Source organism: Crocodylus porosus, unplaced genomic scaffold (genome assembly GCF_001723895.1).
Source record: "Crocodylus porosus isolate Cpor-Errol unplaced genomic scaffold, CroPor_comp1, whole genome shotgun sequence".
Taxonomy (NCBI): Eukaryota; Metazoa; Chordata; order Crocodylia; family Crocodylidae; genus Crocodylus; species Crocodylus porosus.
The window spans coordinates 2474634-2494021 of record NW_017728950.1 but is presented as its reverse complement, the minus strand read 5'-3'; the positions used below and the strand labels follow the sequence as shown (position 1 = coordinate 2494021).

The window sequence follows — 19388 nt, the reverse complement described above, 5'->3', positions numbered from 1 at the left end:
CAGCACACTTAGTGGTGGACCCAGAAGTAGACTGGAAGTACTTCTGTAGAGCCGAGTGCTGTGGGGCCAAGTGCGAGGGGAACCCCCTGGCCCCCCGGCTCAACAACTGGTGCCTCCTGGGTCTGGGGGACACCCAGTGTCCCTCTGCAGCCAGTCGCTGAGTCGGGGGAAATGGGCAGGGTCCCCTGCTGAGCACCCACACTCCCATGGGATGCTCCACCTGCCCCACCATCTCAGCATTCACAAACCATGCTTAGTACCTCAAGGTCCGTAGGAAAAAAAGCCTCAAAACAAAAACATGTAAAGCTGTGTCTGTGGCCGAATCACTGATTCTCTGAATCAGAATTCAATCTTCAGATCTGGATTCAGCTGAATTGAATCAGGACAGTGATCCAAATCAGAAAATCGAATCCCTGTCCCCCGAATTGGGCTGAATCCAAACCAAATACTGCCCGCTTCGCACATCCCTAGCATTTACATCTACAATTATTTGCTGATACATGAACCTCTCCCCATATACAACTACTGCGATCAATGATGATATTATACATTAACTAGGTGGCTTCCTTCCAGCTTGCTAGCAAAAAAACCTTTGTTTTACTTCACTATGCTTGCTGTAAAGCAATTATTGTATGAATCAAAACAGTGGAAAAAAAAATAAGCGCTGTATGTCTAGAAAAACAAAGGGAGAAAATTTAAAATTTGCATAAAATCTTTTAATGGATTTGATATAGAAGGATAAATCTGTCAGGCACTCGAGTATTCTTTGTCTTTCATATACATGCCTTTTACATCTTTCCTGCAATTTCTTTTAAGGCAGAAGAACTCATTATATGCAATTTCCAGTTAACCTGATTAACAATTATTTGCAAGATACTTAAAAGGTAAGGTCATGAGGTTCACATTCCATTTAAAGATTCTTTTTCTTTAAAGCAGCAGAGAGAAAAGAAAAAACAGCCCCCCCAAAGGGTTGGCATACTGTGTACATCATCCATGTGTACTGACCCTGATTTGGAAAGGAGGCTATTTGCTGTCACTGCACAAACCTCTATTTATCTAGAATTTGTTTTTAATTGGATCATCATACAGGTAAGAGACAGGATTCAAGAAAAAGAAGACTTGTGAGGTTTAGCTCTTATGAATCAACTCTACCAAATTCACCATCTCAGTTGTTTTCAGTAGTTTTGAAACTACTAAATTATGCACTAAAATTTTGGTTAGACCAGGCAGGCCTATGGAAAAATTCCACTGTTATTTCTTATTTTTTTCAAGCATAAACCAGTACATACATAGCCAGTTAAAATACTGGAATTTCATCCTCAATATACCTAACAGACACTGGACCGAACTCCCATCTTTAAACTAGTAAAAAAGCCAAGAGCAACTCTCCTGAATCACCAGACTTCTGCAATGAAAAACAACTCAGGCCCAAACACTTAAAATAAATTGATAATGTGTATATTTAATGTAAGTGTAAGAATTAGTTATTGTATCAATTAGCACAAATCTATGTGGCTCTTCATGGAAGTAAGGATGGACTTCCCCAGCACTTGTGGGGATCAGGAACTTAGATTTTATTATTGGTCTTGCCGATAGCAGTCATTGCCTAATAAGTGAGGATTTAAGTCATACCTTTAAATTCTGAATGCAGAGGGCAAGATATTTTTTGATGTCACTGTCACTTCCTGGCAAAAGCTTTAGAGACAAATGAGTAAGATGCTTGAATGGATTGGTTTCCACTATATTTAAACATGTTGTCATGCAGTCCAGAACAGGAGATGTTACCAGTTGAATTAAAAACCTAGTCATAACAAAAAAAAGGTAAATATTAAAAATTGCTGCCTATTGAATTCAATAGGTTAGAACTATTTACATATATAGAGAATGGCAGAGAGGAAGAAGGGTTGAAAGTAGGTAATAATGGGCACTGAGAGACGTGGAAAAAAAAAAACCCAAACCCAAAAACAGCGTTCTACCAGAAGAGGCAGCAAGTTAGTTTGACCCAGCTCTTCAGCATCTGTATAGATTGGACACTTCAGCCGGGCCTTTTGATGCTTTTATCTAATAGCTGACAATCGGCTATTAGATAAAAACTCCAAAAAGCCTCGCTGAAGTGCCTGAGCTATACACATGTTGAGCTAACAATAGAAAAAACAAGGATGCATTGCATCCCCACACTGAGCTTAAAATAAAGCACTGTTTTCCTCCCCGCACCCACCTCCACATCTGTAAACAGCACATGTGATCAAACCAAAAACAAGGAAGATGGTTTTAGCTGCAGTATTTTGTAGCGACTGTGGAAGGCAATGTCAAGTTCAGGAAGGCCAGAAAGAAAGATGTGTCATAAAGTGATATGGCAAGATACCAAAAGACATGACTAAGAAAAGGACCAATCTTTTCCAAGTCAAAAAAATAAATAGAGTCTCACAAAATTTGGACATGAGGCAGTGAAGACAGATGAGACAACTGACCCCTATATTGCAGGCTTGAGTAATACAGAGAATGGTGGTATTGTCAGGATAGAAAATGTATTTCTTTAGTTACTGGTAGAACAATAATAATTTCTCTCTGAGAGATATGTACATGGCTTTCTTACCAGAGTTAAACTCCTTCAAACATGGGGCTACAGGCACAGGAACTGCTCTGACATTTCTGAAGATTTTATCACCATGACATCCTACCATCTACAGATGATCTATGAATTGTTGGGCTAGTCACTAAAATGCTGTTACCAGTAAGGATTTTTTTTTTTTTTTTTAAATCGAATGCTCTTTTCAGAGGTGAATTCTAACAAAATAATGAACCTGGTCTTACCGAGGGACTTGTTTTTCTTGTTCCAAAATGCACCGTTCTAACAAATCAATGAATTTCTGTGGAAAAGCTGAAAACTCCACTAGCAGTCCTTGCTGGCTCTTTAAACTGTGAGAGGGAACAAAAGGACATTCATGGTAAAGAACAGTCAAAGAAAACAATATCATACCTGAAACAGTGTCAGTCTGTAAAACACTTAACCTATCCAAGTGGGAGCAGTGTTTTACTGCATTATTCAAAGAGAGCAAGTTTTGTCATTATCCATTTCCCTTAATTGGACCATTTTTGTCCATGATGATGCTTCTCTGGAGGTTAATGAAACAAGCATCTCATTGAAAATGAACCAAAAAACAAACAAACAAACAAACAAAAAAAAAAAACCTTTTAGTTAAAGTATCCATTCAAAATTGGTATTTGATTCAGGAGGTGGGAGTGGGGAACAAATCAAACAAGACAGAATAATAATTTTAAAAAAAAAAGCTACCAGCCATTCACTTTCAGCACTGAGACAGCAAGAACATGTGCATAAAACCTTCAGGCACTCTGTGAGGACAATTCAGAGTTTGCAAGACTCTCTCAAGAGCATAAAGTGAAAAATGGAACAGACATCATTAATTCATGATGAACTATATTTAACAAGGACTACGTTTACTACATTAACATAATGCTCTCATAAAAGTTTTACATTGGTTAACAAAGGCGAACAGGATCATTGCTTGATTTCCTAATGTGTGCGCCCAAGATGCAAAAAACAAACAAACAAAAATAAACCTTTCAGAACAGAAGCCAACGTCAAACCCACTTCATTTTTGTTTTTAAATCAACAGCCTTTAATATGTTGCACTGCCATTTACACATCGTACTCATTCAAGTAGAAAAGATAGGTATTAGTACAAGAATTGTAACATAACTGCTTAAAAAGGGAGGCAACTACCACCTGTATTGTAAGGGGGGGAAAAACCACTGGGCTAGAGAGAAATTAATTGTGGAATTCCTTAAGGGTTAGTTTTTGGGATCATCTAGTGGACAATCAGTCAGAGCATGCTAAGAATTTTTTTTTGATGAGATTACCAATTCCATCAGAAAAAAATTGAGATCATCAATAGAGAGGACTAAAACAAAAACACTGGGGGGGGGGGATGAGGAAGACCTTTAAGGTAACATCCATAATTCCCCTCCCTTCATCCTTACTCCCATAACACATGTGCCAGGACTTGGCAAGTAGGCAGTGCAGATAGGCTACAGGAGTGCTCAGCCCATGTCACAATATCAAGTCACAGGAGTACAGGCATTACAACACTTCTTGAGAACTGAAGTAACAGAAATGGATGGCATTTCAAAGGACAGAATGCAAAGTTATACACTTCATAACCAATATGAATTTCTGCCATAAATTAGGATCTCATCTAATGAAAGTGACAGAATAGAACAAATATAGGATGACTGTGAATGACCAATAGGAGGCAACTGCAATCCTTGGCCATAGCAGAAAGTGTATTTTCAGTAGAGAAAGGTAGATATTAATGCGGTCACCCATGTTCATGAAAGATTAACTCAAAACATGGTTCAGTACAAAGAGAGGCTACTGCTGTGGCTGTCCAATACCCCTGGTTGGTTCAAAAATCCTCATCTTTGCATAAATAAAAGAACCTGATTCTAGAAGTTATTCAGGTTCTACTGCCCCAGAATAAATGAGTACAAATGGACCATGAATAAGCCTAGGCTGGATATTAGGAAAAGGTTCCTGAAGATCAAAGAAGGGAGGTCACAAAATTCCAAATTGCAGCAATGGGGCAAGAAACTCAACTGCCTTAAGATGGGAGTTTGATCAGTTTATGCAAGGTTGTGTGACAGTGTCCAATGATAGCAGGTGACTGGACATAATGACCTAAGGTCTCTCCCCATCCTGTGGCATTTAAATGCCACAACACTGCAGCTTTCATATGACCTGCAAAGGTTTATACAGCCTATATAAACCTCTCTATATAGGCTTATACTTGTATAAAAAAATTATACTTATATAAAAACCTCCTTGGGAGTCTCAGATCAGCAGAGACTCCCTGAAGAAGGGTGACTGTGCCTGAAAGCTTGTTAAGAGCTTTTTTCCAACTACTCAGTTGGTCTACTAAAAGATATCACATCTACTCAAAGAATCTTGCCTGCCTACAGCCTATCGGGGGAGGCAAAAACAGCAGAAAATATTTCACAACAATATTTACAACATAAACACCAAGTCCTGTTGAGCCTTAAGGGATGCAGGGGGGGGAAAATCAAAGAAATATTTACCTCTGAAAGTCTTCTTCCTCAATTACAAGAGAATACAAAAATAGCGGATCTGCATCATCTGTAACACGCACAGTAAGTTCCTGTCAAAAAGTAGAATTGTATTAACCATTACTTGCCGGGTTTGGGTGGCAAGCGGTATCCTACTAGACCAGCCCTGTATGCTGGCTCTAGGGCCATCTGGACCAGGCTACACTGGAGCCAGTATGCAGGGCCAGTCTGGTGGACCACCTCATGCACCATACACCGCATACTGGCCTCCTGTATTGCATACAGCATGCATGGCCAGTCCAGCCCATGCACCACATGCAGCAAAACTTCTCACAGTAATACATAGTCTTAAGGAGATGAGTCCAAAAGCCTATGTCATCACATGAAGATGTTTTACTTTCTATTCAGCAGAAAAAAGTGGAAACTTATGAGATGCATAGCTTTTTTAAATCAAAACATACCTGCTTATGGACAGGACTTGATGATGTACAAGTTTCAACAGTAAGCCTTATATGAACTCTCCTGGAATATAAGAGATTCACACATACGAGTCAGTTCATCAAGAGCTATGGATTAACCTTGTATTTAAACAAGTCAAAAAGCACTTGAAACTAGTGTAAGAGATACGCTGCAACTTCTACCAGGAATGTTCAAGCTATTATTCCTTTTTTATGAAATATACCCATATAAAATTATGAAAATGCTTAGAATAAACTTCTAGGAGACCAAAGAATCCTACTTTGCTCAACATTTCTGCTTTATCCTGGAGTTCTTAGAATTTTTTAGTGCTAGTCACATCAGCTCCTATGCTGAAGACTCATCAACCATTACAACTTTTTCTGTAAGTTCAAAAATGAAATGGAACACCATGTTCCAGCATTGTCAGTGTATTTTATGATGACTCAGTAAGTTTATAAAAAAGTCTTGAAATAAAATCTCAGAAGGTATTTTTACCTTGGGGGCAGGGGGAAATTTCTCTGAAAACTGATCATTAGCACTTACAGGGGACTGGAGGGTCCCTAAGGGGAATGGCTCTTCCATTATGCAGTCACAGAAGCAACTGCTGTAGATCTTTCAGAAAGATTAAAAATTCTTTGGTGTGCTCTCTAAATACTGTGGATGCTTCACCATTAGGCAGGGTAGATTTGCACCTTATAAGCCAAATAAAATTTAGAGGGCATTTTTACACATGCTGTGGGATGCAGCACCCGGTGCTTTAATTAGTGAGTTGCTCCAATTAAAAGCACCTGCACATCACATGCATCAGCATCCCTGTGCTGAAAAAATGGTGGTGGGGTGCTCTGAACTAAAGCTCATCAAAAGTGTTTTATTTGCCTCGCCGCCATGTTTTCAGCATAGAGATGTGCCGATACATGTGACACGGAAGGCTGCCAAAGCACATTAATTTCCATGCTCCAGCTAAATTTCCACCACTTCAGAGCAAACATGTATAGGAGCCCAGTGTTGCCTCTGTGCTCTTCCAGCACCCTGTCTCTGACCCAGGCTGCCCTGCAGCTGTTGCAATATGTGCAGACCAAAGGAACGAGCCCCATTCCACCAAAATGTAGACAGCCACCTTCTACAGCAAAAGGAGCTAGTGCCTGAGCCCAATTCCAGAGAGAGAACCCCAGGCTCAAGATGCCTGAGAGCTTATGCAATGCAGGGGTGCAAAACAGACCAGGGCTTGCTGCTTTAGGGTAGCCCCATCCTACTTTGGGGGACTTGAGTGCAGGACAGGGACACTTCAAACCCTACCCCCTGTAACTGGACATGCTTGCTCCGTGCCAGTCAGGTCTGCCTTTGCCTACCCACTCCTCACAAGAGGGTGCAATGAGGAGTCCCATCTCCCAAGTGACATATCTAAGTGTTTCCATTAGCAAAGGTCCAAGTGGGTAACAGCAGCAGAAGCAGGGTTGCCAACAGTCCATACTTTTTATTGACATCAACATATCATTATGGACTTTATGATTAAGGGGTTTTGGATTGTCCATAACTTTACGAACACAGTTGGCAACCCTGGTTTACAGGAACAGTTTAGGCACCTAAACAAACTACACGTACATGTTTTCAAAAGAGCTCAATTCCCAATACACTGGAAACTTTAAAATATAACCAAAATAGGATCTGATCTCTTCTAGAAGTTCTGGCCCTAGCATATGGTTGGCTCTAACTAGCTGAGACCCCTGCAACACATTAAACTTAAGGAGTGATTAATCAGTCAATTATATCTTAAGTCGTAACCCAGCCACATATTCAGCCAGTTAATAGCATGATTAAGTGAGGAAAAAGCCAAAAAGTTACTCCAATCAAAGTGTGCAATGTAACTTTCTGACTGATTCTTATGCCATTAACTCAATGTGTGGCCAGGTTCACCCCTGTGTCTTAGAGCCCCTTCCACTGAGGACACCCAGCTGTAGGGATGCACCATGCACCCCATGGCTGGGAACCTGGGTCAGCTGATGGGACTCCCAGCTGCTGGAGTGCATGGTGTGCCCCCACCTTCAGTTTAAGAGGCTGCCAACCACAGGAGCCTGCTACTGGCCAGTGCAGGGGGAGCCAAGACTGGAATCATGATCCCAGGCTCCCCTTGCACCAGTAGTAAGGTGTGATGGGATCTGATGTGTAAGCCCACAATCACACCTCCTGCCACATCCATGTGTCGTGGCAGGAAGCGTGAGTGTGTGGGTCATGCATCAGATCCCACCATGCCTTATCTGCATGTCTAGAGGGGCATTAAAGCTAATCAAAACCAGGAAAAAATACATGTACCTTTAACAAACGCCTTACATCACTATCATAAGTTGTTCTCAAGAATTCAGGGACACACAGGAAAAAGGGATTAGACAATTAAGGGGTACAGGTAAAACTTAACAAAGCTGGCAGGACCAAGAATCCTGGTCAAGGTCAGACAGAGCAACTAAAGCAACTCCAGTGAGCACAAAGGGAGACCAACAAGACTGTTGTTGTTTAATAAAACTGTCAAGGAAAAACAACACTGCTCTTGCCACAAAAAATATTTTCCCATTGTACAAGTCAAATTACATCCCCCATTAACTTACAGCCATAGCAATTAGCAGGTTATGATGCCCTGCCCTCCTACAATAGCAACATAAATTCCTCAAAGCTGCATGTACAAATTCTTAAGTTTCCAAGCAAACAGTGATAGCTTTGCAGTAAGTCAGAACCATTTAGCAATCAAAGTCAGCTGCTTTAACCAAGGTGGTCTGCTGAGGGTTCAGGGACATTTAGAAGCTCCAGCAGGCTGACTGTATTTAACCAAAATGTGCAAAAAGAAGTGGAAATTATGTATTAGCAAAGTGGTAGCCAGCCCATGCAAAGGGGAAATTTCACCCTGGTCCCCAGAGATACAGCACTTTACTCTACATGGGGTTTTAAGAAGTTTAAAGAGACAGAAGCCCATAGGATATTTAAAACACTAGCAAAATATCTGCATCTCTTATGGGCTTCAAAAGGAGCTGAATATATTCAAGGTGTTTTAACAAATGGGGGAGTAATGGAGTGACTTAACGTGCCGGAGGAAGAGTGAAGTGCTCATTCAACTTGAGAGTTCATCTACTCATTTGGCTACTAATTAAACACAATACCTTAGAAACAGCGTCTAATCTAATTTGTCAAGCTCTCTTATTTTAGAAATTACTTCTGGGAGAGAAAAAACAACCCACACAATCCACATTTGAATTTGAAAAGTTATAAGGGGCATGGGGAGAGGAGGGCTGCTTCAGGTATAAGTAAAAAACTCTTTTCAATCTGAAATGAATCATTCCTCACAGTTCATTCTTATCCTTAGGTGCTATGGCCTAGTCATTGATGCAGTTTTCACTCTATATGTGGTACGTCTTAAGTTTGTGTACGTTTTCACAAATATAGACGGGTATTAAAATGCAGGCAAGTTTTTAGCCTTAAGATTAGTTAATGCAAAAGAGATGAACTCCAAGCAATTAGATGTACCCGCACCCCAATACTCCCATAACTTCAAAAATAAGATTCTCAGAAACCTTATCTCCATTGGGAAATGGTCACTAATCCTCAGAGCATGAACTGCATGGAAATCAATCATTGCCCTACTGCCTGATCGCTTACATTCTAATAAGCTTTTTTAATCTAAATCACACTAAGAGTGTATTAAAAAAGACTGAAGTTTATTTTACTAATCTCCAGGAGCAGTAATGCTTGTTGAAAAAAGAACTCATAATTCTGTACTGTAACAAATAAGTGGGACATCTAGCAGTCTTACCAAAACCTTAAAACACAAGTACAATTTACCTAGATCAATGGGAGCCAACTTTTGTGGCAGGTGTACCACAACTTATCCCCACATCCTCCTGAAGTCTCATCCCCACCCTCCCCCCAACCACCACCAGCCCAATCAGATGCTCCACTCTCTTTCCTATGCTGCCTGCCTGCCTGATCTGGTACTTTGTTTTCTGCTCCCTGCCTTCTCTCCCCAACCTGCTATGTGCCGCTTGCGGCACTTCTGCTGCAGGTTGGCCATCCCTGACTTAGGCAGGATGCTTGCTAAGAACTTTTTTCCAACTACTCAGTTAGCCTAATAAAATACCCATAGAACCATGCCTGCCTATGTCCTTAGACCAACATGGCTACAACCAAAATCCCTAACCTAGACACACAGCCTCCACAATCACCATCATCAGCGACCTTTACCAGCACATCTGTCAGACTGAGGTGGAAGTCTTTCTGATTGGTTCTGTACTTACAGCCAGACTGTGCTCATTCATTGCTCAAGCAAATTCCTTTTAATAGGAGCATGTTGCAAACCTTAACACACACACACACACACACACACACACACACACTATTGCTACAGTAAAAATACAATGGAACCTTCTTAGCTTCAAAAAGAAGCCCTCTAATTCAGGCCTGAGGCACATAAGGCAGTTTGAGGAAACATACACACTTACTGACAAGGGCGTATTTTACGTCTGTATGCACGCTAAGGAAAGGGGGGAGGAGGGAAGAGGTAGGATGTTGTTCAATTAAAAATAAGGAATTCAGTGCCCAAAAACATCAGTACACAACAACAACAACAAAATCAACTAAAGTGAGAGATACAATGGTATCCCATGTCAAAAAAGATATACAGAGGAATCAAAAAGTCATCTCCAGGGTCAAGTCCTATTGCTTATTGCAGGCTACCAATTTAGTTTTCAGATGGGAGTTTCTGCATGGAACTTGAACCTTAACACTAGTGCAATTTTGAGTTGCCTTAAAGTTTTTCATTTAGAAGATTTGCTCTGACAGTGAGAAACCTTCTAAATTCCCAGTCTAAATGTGTTAATGGACAGCTTATGCCTTCTTGTTCTGATATTTATTGGGTTTAAACAACTTTCTGAAATGCATATAAAGCATCAGTCATCTGGATACGCACAGGCATTCACACTTCATTTTTAGAAACAGAAAGCAAATAAAATGATCTGTATGTGTTCTGATGTTGGCTGCTTCCTCTCTCAGAAAGTATGAAAATCAGGCACCCAATCTTCTCCTTTCTCTGGAGAGAGTTGGATTCTTCGTACTTTTAAAGAGGTAGCTCCAGCACCCTGTCCAATATGCCCAGCCCACAGTAGTACAGGTTACATTGCACAAGGCTGTGCCCACACTAAAATCAAGTGCCCATTTAACTACTCAATTACTGCTCAAATTATTCATTGACAGGTGCTGGACTACTTTGAGTGAATAAGAAAACCTATATAAAAACAATTCTAATTAACTGCCTACAAGCTGCATTTTGCCACCACCATTTCTGCATCTAGACATTGAATTCCAATACATACACATTTATCAGAATGAGCAAACAACTCTTGTCTAGGGAGTTGTCAGAGCCGTAAATCTGCTCTGGGTTTTGTTCTTAAGATGAAGCTCAAAGGTAATTTCAAACTACACAATACTCAAGAAATAAAATAGCATGTTATTTGGGGAAGGACAAGGAAAAAGCATGACTACTGTGGAATATGATGATCTTTGACAAAGATTAATTCTGAATGACATATTCCACGTTGCATCAGCATAAAGCAATTCATCTAAACTTGCATTAAGATTTTTCTTCTATTTTTATTTATAAAAGGTATTTCTACTAGTAGATAAAACTGATAAGAATTGTGCTCAAACCTTTAGAAAGCATTTCATAAGGCTCCAGACTTCTACAGTGTAGAACAGATGTAAAATTATAAGTGCAAAGTAAATAAAGTAAGGATTTGACATTTCCCTGCATTGTATGGGAACAGGAAAGCAGCAGAGGACTTGCCCCCAAGTTCCAAGGTTTGACTAGAATTAAGTGGGTTTTTTGTGGTTTTGTGTTTGAGAGTCTGAAAGGAGGAGGTGAGGAATCCTTAGGTGCACAGAATGATAGTGTAAACTCATTCTTGACACTGTTTTTATGATCTTAGTATGCACAGATAGTTGTAGATCTTCAGTTCTTTCAATATATAACAGCAGAATACAAGGACCCACTAAAGAAGCTTCTGGTTCTACACCAGAATAGAAAGCAGTCCTCATTCTCCAACCTTTAAAGTATAAAACAACAAAGTGGATTACAAAAGGAAGAAGCAATAGCCACAGAGTCTCCAAAAGTTATAATGTGGGGTCTACAAGGATTCTGAAGGAAGTAAAAAGAGATCAATCTTTGGTGCAAATTTAGATAAGCATTTGACTACCATTTCTAAGACTTAGTCCATCCAGAATTCATAATGCTCAAACAGCATCGTCATTGGACCTATTCTACACATAACAATTCAAATGAAGAAAAACCCTTTTTTATCTTGCACTTTGCATAACTAAAAGGTCCTTCAGATGCACATAAGTAATCCATTAAAAAACAAAACCAACAAACAAAAAACACTCTATGTTGTTTCCCAGCAATCCATCTGGAAGTTTTTTCTCCCCCAAAGTCACCTCAATATTTACCTATAATCCTAAAGACACCTCAAATTTGTTTCTTGGTCTTTGAATTCATTATTTCTTTTAATCTCATGGAAAGAAATAATGGAAAAGCTGGAGAGTTAAAAAACAAAACAAAACGGATAAGCTAACCTACTGCATGCATTTGATTACAGCATCATACTTATACCTAATACAAGACTATACTTCAGCGTTTACAGCTAACACAAGTATTGCCCTAGCTGTTTTTATGTCATCCAAGAGCTACTGCTAAACTTTGTTTTTGTTGCGTGAATGGGTGAAAAAGGAATCCACGGCTAGAAAGACTTGAAGCTAAAATTTGCATTTTTGTAAGAAATGCGCATGTAAAAAAGGCAGCAGACGGGTAGGTGGGAGGATTCTGCCAGATTGGCCTAGAGACCCACATCCTCCCTTTAAAGTAAAGACAAGTAAGAGATGCAACAAGTAAAAGCACACCCACATTGACCACTCATTGCAGAAATTCAGTGTTCCATCTAATGTTTGCTTTGCCAAGGTTTTCTTTTTGAAAGATACAAGTTAATGCCAACTATAAAGACAGTATTTTTTTTTTTTTTTTTTTTTTTAAATGTGGACACCTATTCACTGAAGTCAATTCAAATGGACCTAAATTTAACACAAACAATTTAATGGGGCACATTCAAGAGCCTAAAAGCCTACTCCTAATACTTTGAAATGCACTATTAGTGCCTTATGCCATTCCTTTCTAAAAACCCTTTCTTAAAATTCACGGTTTCAACTGCTTACCAACCACTCTTCATTAACCAAGGGTGATAGCAAAGCTGATGCTTCAACGAAATCCAGAGATCACACAGTGGTGAGAAGCCCACAACTACCAAAACCATATGCTTGACTTGCCACCAAATTACTACCACAGCAGAAATCTGGTTTTAAACAAGCATTGTAGTCAAGAGCCATACAAACCTTTTTACACAGGATGTCATGACCCACCTCAGTCCAGGCCTGAAACATTACTATTAGGTTTACCATGACACCATTACAGCAAACTTATTTCTAGCAAGCTGTTTCTACTTTTCTCTACTGCACCCTTCTGTCTAGATCAGACACATATCAAAGAAACCTGAAATCTGTTATTTTTATGACAACACTGGTGCTGAGAAACATAGAATTAAAGTTGACAGTCAGGAAAACAATGGAGAAGACAAAAAGAAAAATCAACCCATACCTAAGTTTTTGTTGGGGGTTTAAGCTCTCAGCGTCTCCTTCCCTAATAATCTACTATTTTACAGAGTGTAAATTATGTGGTGGATTTGTAATATGCGCAAATGATGATGAGGAAGAATCTCAAGTAATTTTTGTATGGGATTTAAGATTATGATTCCAGTACAGCTCTCCAGCACTCATCCCACATTATTGTTCTCTCAGGCTATATCATGCTTAATTGGGAGACCTATGTGAAATACTTCAATTCTGCAAGAACTAGAGTTGGTGACCCAGTAGGTTTCACTCTTGCATTTATTTACTATCGAGTCTTTTGGTCAACAAAGTGAGGAATCAGGGAGATCCTGAAGATGCCATCTTTTAGAGCAGAGGTAGCCAACCTTCAACATGGGTGTCACAAATGGCACAAAATCTCTGTGCATGGCACATGGGAGACTGGGAAAGGGACAGGTAGCAGAGCAGCAGATCGGGCAGAAAGCAGCACAGCAAATCAAGCAGGGGGAAGAGATCAAAGTAGCACCTGGAGAGGGTGCAGGGCTGATTCATGGCACATCTGCCAAAAAGGCTGGCCCTCCATTTTTTTAGATGAAATCTAACAGACAGGATGGGTGCTTGCAGATGTAAAAAAAATGGCACTTTAAATTCAGCACGTTCCTGCACCTAGCCCCACGTATGCCCAGAAGGGGCAGCGCATTACTTGTACCCGACTCACCTGATATCTTTAAAAATCAGAAACTTTAGTGGGGCTTTTTTGGTAGTTCTACCTAATAGCTGATTGAATCAGCTTAATTAAAGAGTGCCCCAAAAGCCCCACTGAAGCACGTGATCTTTACAGACACTCCAGAGTTGGACTGAAGTATCATGCTAATGCTTCTGGTAAAGCACATTTTTTTTGGTTTGGGGGCTTTTAAGTATAAGCAAGCAGCAGATGTGGCCGCATGTGAGAAAAGATGTTCCTATGATACCTTTTGGAAATGCCTGGTGACTAGCATAAAAAGAATTAAACCTGGATCATTGTGCCTGTCCAAAATGCCTTTTGTATGTTCAGTTGCATACATTATTCTTTACATCCTCTTAAGTATATATGCTATTAGTTTAAGAGTTGCTATGTTTCACTCCAGCTGTAGCAATATTTCAGGGTCTGGTTAAACTATTCCAGCACACAGCATGCTCTGGGATCATTGGGGATAAAATGTGCTATATACATTTAATACAGTGCAATGATTAGATAGGAAACATTATTGCACTAGCGGCACGCTTAGTCAACCAAGTTACAGAGACATAAAAGAGAAAGGAGGCACAAAGTTAATTCCCAAGGTCTGCATATAATGTTTCTGTGTAAAGCATTGGTAACTAGAGCACCAACACCTGTTCTACAGCTAACATGTGCCAAATAACAATTCCACCAACTGCTTCAGGGGAAGTTCCAGCATAATACTGGGTTCCTACCACCAGTTAGTTAGACAGATGGCTAAAGATTTTATAATTTAATTTATAAGACAGACTATCAGTAGAACAGATTGATAAAAGGAATATTAACAGCCTTTAGGTTTTTTTGAAGCAACTAGGGGAAAGGAGGGTATACAAAAAGCAGAAAAGGCTGAAATACAGTATATCCAGACAAGAGGTATGAAACCCCAGCAAGTACTTTCTATTGTTGCCCATGGACAGGAAGCTCTGGATCTCCTTGCTCGCTGTGTCACAATCTAACAAAGGGCAGATCCAGCAACAACCATGTTAAGCCAAGCTCAAAGCAGTAAACTTTAGAAGCAGCGGCTGTGGCACCAAGCCTCCCAAACAGGGGAAACAAGAAAGATTATTGCCTCTCAAGCCAGAAGCTCTCAAGACTTGTCCTTTAGAAAGAAAAGTGCAAAGCCTACTTGGGACTTAGTAAACTGACTCACAGAAGCACCACCTGTCATTGCCTAACAATCTGCAGAACTGCTAATCCTCCCAATTTTATTATAAATGTCATATTTCATAGGGTTTGATTTTTTTAATCCCCATTTCTTGAAATCATGTGTTATACACAAGTTTCAGCTTTTCTAAAAACAAAAAAAAATGTTTCTAGACCCCCTGATGGTTGCTGAGAGAAATGTCAACCCTAAAACACTTCCAAGAAAGGAGGGCGGCACAGATACAAAGCAAGCAAAAATTACCATTAAAAAACCTTGCTGATGTTTGAAACCAATTTCAGAATCTGCATGAGGCTTCACTTGGGAGGTCTGATCCTTTTCCTCTGGAGATACTTAACTGTCAAAAATGTGTCCGTCTGTTACAAAGCCTGGGAGGCTCTGATGTCTTGCTTGAATGCATCCAGGTGACTGTCAGGTTGTTTCAAGTGGAGGCAAAATGCCTTCTGAAGGCTGCAGGCAGATGTTCAACTTGGGCCATACAGCTGCTGCAAGGAGGCTAAAGAGCCCCAAGCAGCTGAAGGTGGGGTGGATTCAGACCCACAGGGCTAGCTACCTACTTCCCCCAGCAGCACGTATGCCAGACAGGAACAGACACAACCTGAAAGCAATTTCAGGCCAGGTTTCCGAAAAACAAAGCAGCTGGGGGGGAGGGAGAGCAATCCATGGGCATGAACCCCAGGGAAAGCTCCAAATATTGTGCTATGGAAAACAATGAGATGGGCTGACAACAATATATATTTTCACAGCCAACATCCTCTCAACAGAAGTGTGCTTTTTCAGTATTTTTTGCTGGATACAAGTTTCACCCACATACATGGACATCATGCAGAATCATAGAAAATTAGGGTTGTAGGGGACCTCAGAAGGTCATCTAGTCCAACCCCCTGCTCAAACCATCCCTGCCAGGGCTTTGTCAAGTCAGGCCTTAAAAACCTTCAAGGATAGAGACTCCAACACCTCTCTAGGTAACGCATTCCAGTGCTTCACCACCCTCCTAGTGAGAAAGTTTTTCCTAATATCCAATCTTAAACCTCCCTTGCTGCAACTTGAATTTCATCTCACAGACTAGTCTGCCCACTCAGAAAAACCTGCCATTCTTCAACTCTTTGTGACATGCTGGGGGGGGCCCTTCAAAACTGTGCCTGACCCAACTGCGAGAAATTCGCTTCTTTATTGACACATTCAGCAGCAAAGTGAACAAGCTGTTGAGCAGTCACAGCTCAGGGTTTCTGGGTCTCCATGCACAGGAACATAACACATATCCATGCACACGGGCATAAATTTCACCCACATACATGGACATAACGCACATCCATGCACATGGGCATACATTATGACTGTGTACATGGGTGAAATTTATGCCCATGCACATGGATATACATTTCATCCATGTACCAGCTGAAAATTATATTCATGCACCTGGATATCAAATTTCACCCATTAGTATGCCAAGATTTTTAAATGATTTTACTTTTGTTTTGTTACCTGTCATCTTTTCCCCTCTTCTGGGGCGATCCTCTACCCCCGCCCCCCTTTTGCTGCCAGCTGTGCTGGTCACCTGAGAGTTAACCTTTATTTAAAGGCTGAAAGAAAACCCCTCAAGGGCGAGCAGATGCAGGATGCCAAGAAGAGGGGAACAAGGCGGAGGGAGAGCTACTGCCGGCATCCCCCACCCCAGGGGCTGCCCAGCTGCGTTGCCTTCAGCATCTGGAGGAGGCGCCGGCAGCTGCCGGGGCTGGCCCGAGCCCGGAGCCGGGCACTCACCGCTCCTGACCGTCCCCGCGCCGGACGGCGGCCGCCGCGCGCTTGCAGAAGAGCGCCTGCGCCATGCTGCGGCGGGTGGCAGCCGGGCCCGCGCTACGTAGCCCCGCGGAGCCCCACAGCGCCTGCGCGCTGCCCAGGTGCGAGCTGCTGCTCCAGGTTCCCGCCCCGCCGCGCGCGCTCCCAGGCCCGCGAGGGGCTGCAGGAAGCGGCCTCTGCTTTCGCCGTCGCGCAGAGGCGGTCCTGCTCGTGGCCGCGAGGGGTTGCGCGTTGCCTCTGCGCTGCTCTGCGTTGGGGCCGTCCCTTGCCAGGTGTAATCATGTTGCCGGGTTTCTGGTCGTAGCCTTGGTGGCCCAAGGACACAGGCAGGTGCGGTTCTTCAGTATCCTTTCTTAGAGCAGCTGCCTACAGGCAGTCTTACAACGTTTGGCACTTACAAGGTTTATAAATGGACACCCTGTTTCAACTTTACGATGTCAGTTTCGACTAGACCTTGCTTGATCCAATGCAGGGCTGCGCCAGTGAACAAGTGAACGTCTCCCTGGGGAACATCTGTCCAAACTTCCTTGGACACTTTATTTTCTCTGGGAAAAACCTGCAGCCAAGACTCCTGAGAAGACTCCAGCCAAGAGCCCTTCAAAAAGTCCAGCCAAGAGCCTTTCAAAAAGTCCAGCAAAGTCACCTCAAAGAAGTCCTTCCAAATCAATGATTGCTATTTATGATATAAATACATTAATGTAGGTATATTACTCATTTATAATTGATCGAGTACAAAATTCTGGGGTTTTTTTTTTTGTGAAAATAGGGTATTGGGCCTTGGTTCAAGAACCAATCCCCCATTTATAACATTGTTTCTTATGAGAAAATTGGTTCCAAGTTGCAACGTTTTGACTTCAGGCGTGGTTGTCAGGAACCAATTGTGTCATAAGTCCGAGGGCAGCCTGTACTTGGAAGAAAGGTGTCAGCAAGCTTTCGGGCATAGCAGACCAACAGGGGAAGGGTTCATGGCCCCCAGGCACCAGCCTGGGGAGGGGTCACCAGCTGGCCCCCCCAGCTGGCCCCTTCAGAGTTCTTATTGTGCAACGTAACTTTAAGCATAGGCAACTGGTGCCTCGAGTTGGGGGGGGGCACATGCCCTCTGACACCAGTCAGCAACCGGGGGGGGGGGGGTGGTAAGGGTCAGTGATCTCACTCACCAAAAAGCAACCGTACCGCTTCTGAAAATGGTACAGCTGCTTTTGCTGGCAGCCCTGCTCCCTGGCTGGTGCTCTCATGGGGGGCACTGGCACTCCTGCCTGCTCCCCTGCCCTTCACCTAAACACGGAAGCCTGATGGGGTGCACCAGCACTCTCAGGGGGTGCATGTGCACTCCCTATGCATCACCACTGACTTTAAGTATTTCTATGAGACGAAATGTGGGGGAGTTGCAAATGTAAGCATTGGCCTGGGCGCTGAACCCACAGTACAACACTGCTTTCAGGTGCTATCACCCTTTTTCAGGCATAGGAAGTCTGCTGTTTTGAGACTCCAAGAAATGAGAGAAGCTAAAAGTGTGATAGGATGCCAGTGAGAATGTCTCAACCTATTCTATTTCTACCTACTTACATTTGCTGTCAGCACTTTCTTATGACTGCTTGCCTCGAAATAAATGCTTTAACTTTGATGCACCATTCTCACTCACTCACTGAGCAATATAGAGTAAAGGAAGAAGGCTTATTTGCGTATTTTCCAGTGTAGGGTAGTTTTTTCAGCAAATATAATAATTTTGAGCTTCCAATACAATAATTTCACATGTAAGACCTCACAACGCTGCCCACTGCAGCCTTGAGGCCTGAACACAAAGTGCTGCTGGAATAGACAACCCAGGTTCTCCCCTGCTGCTCCCCTCCAGCCATGGGAGCTTCCAGGAGGACTCGCCAGTTAGTCCCCATCAGGCACTGCCCACTGTTCCATTGGGGGAAATGTAGAGTAAGCTCCCAAGTTAAAACAGGCTCCGAAGTCTTAGCTCCAGTCTACCGTCAGACCAAGCCAGTGGTGCTCAACCTTTTCAGTCCAGAAATTTGGCAGCTGGGAAGCAGTGCCACCACTCTCCCACTATCAAATTGCTGGAGTCACAGGGAGTGCTGTAGGCCAGATGATACAAGCTGGAGTTGGCCCACAGGCTGGGAGTTGAGCACTCCTGGACTAGGGGACAAGTCTGATTGGATTTATCTCCGTTAAGGTCCAGACAGTGCTTAATTGCCATCCCTCAGAAATGTCATAAGCAGGAGAGAAAAATGTATGATACTGCCCAGGCCAGATCGAGCCCCATACACCAGGATTTGGCTAGGATCAGGACCTGGACCACCCCCTTCTGTCCTCCATACCCAAATTGGGGCCTAGCACCACCCCCAGCTCTGGGGTGCCCAAACCAGTTTGTAGGGCTTGGGGCTCCATGCAGGTCTGGAAATTTGGCAGCTGGGAAGCAATGCCACCACCCTCCCACCATCAAAT

General features: G+C 42.3%; 1 protein-coding gene across 1 annotated transcript in view; it reads right to left on the bottom strand.

Moving 5' to 3' along the window:
* LOC109323259 (spindle assembly abnormal protein 6 homolog) overlaps nucleotides 1-16963 on the bottom strand; it is a 46351-nt gene extending 29388 nt beyond the window's left edge. The window contains exons 1-5 of the mRNA XM_019554709.1: nucleotides 16899-16963; nucleotides 5547-5607; nucleotides 5098-5177; nucleotides 2815-2919; nucleotides 1633-1801 (exon numbers count right to left, since the gene is read on the bottom strand). Of these exons, the coding sequence (XP_019410254.1) occupies nucleotides 1633-1801; nucleotides 2815-2919; nucleotides 5098-5177; nucleotides 5547-5607; nucleotides 16899-16963 (480 nt within the window). The remainder of the gene's footprint in view (nucleotides 1-1632; nucleotides 1802-2814; nucleotides 2920-5097; nucleotides 5178-5546; nucleotides 5608-16898) is intronic.
* Nucleotides 16964-19388: the final 2425 nt, after the last annotated feature.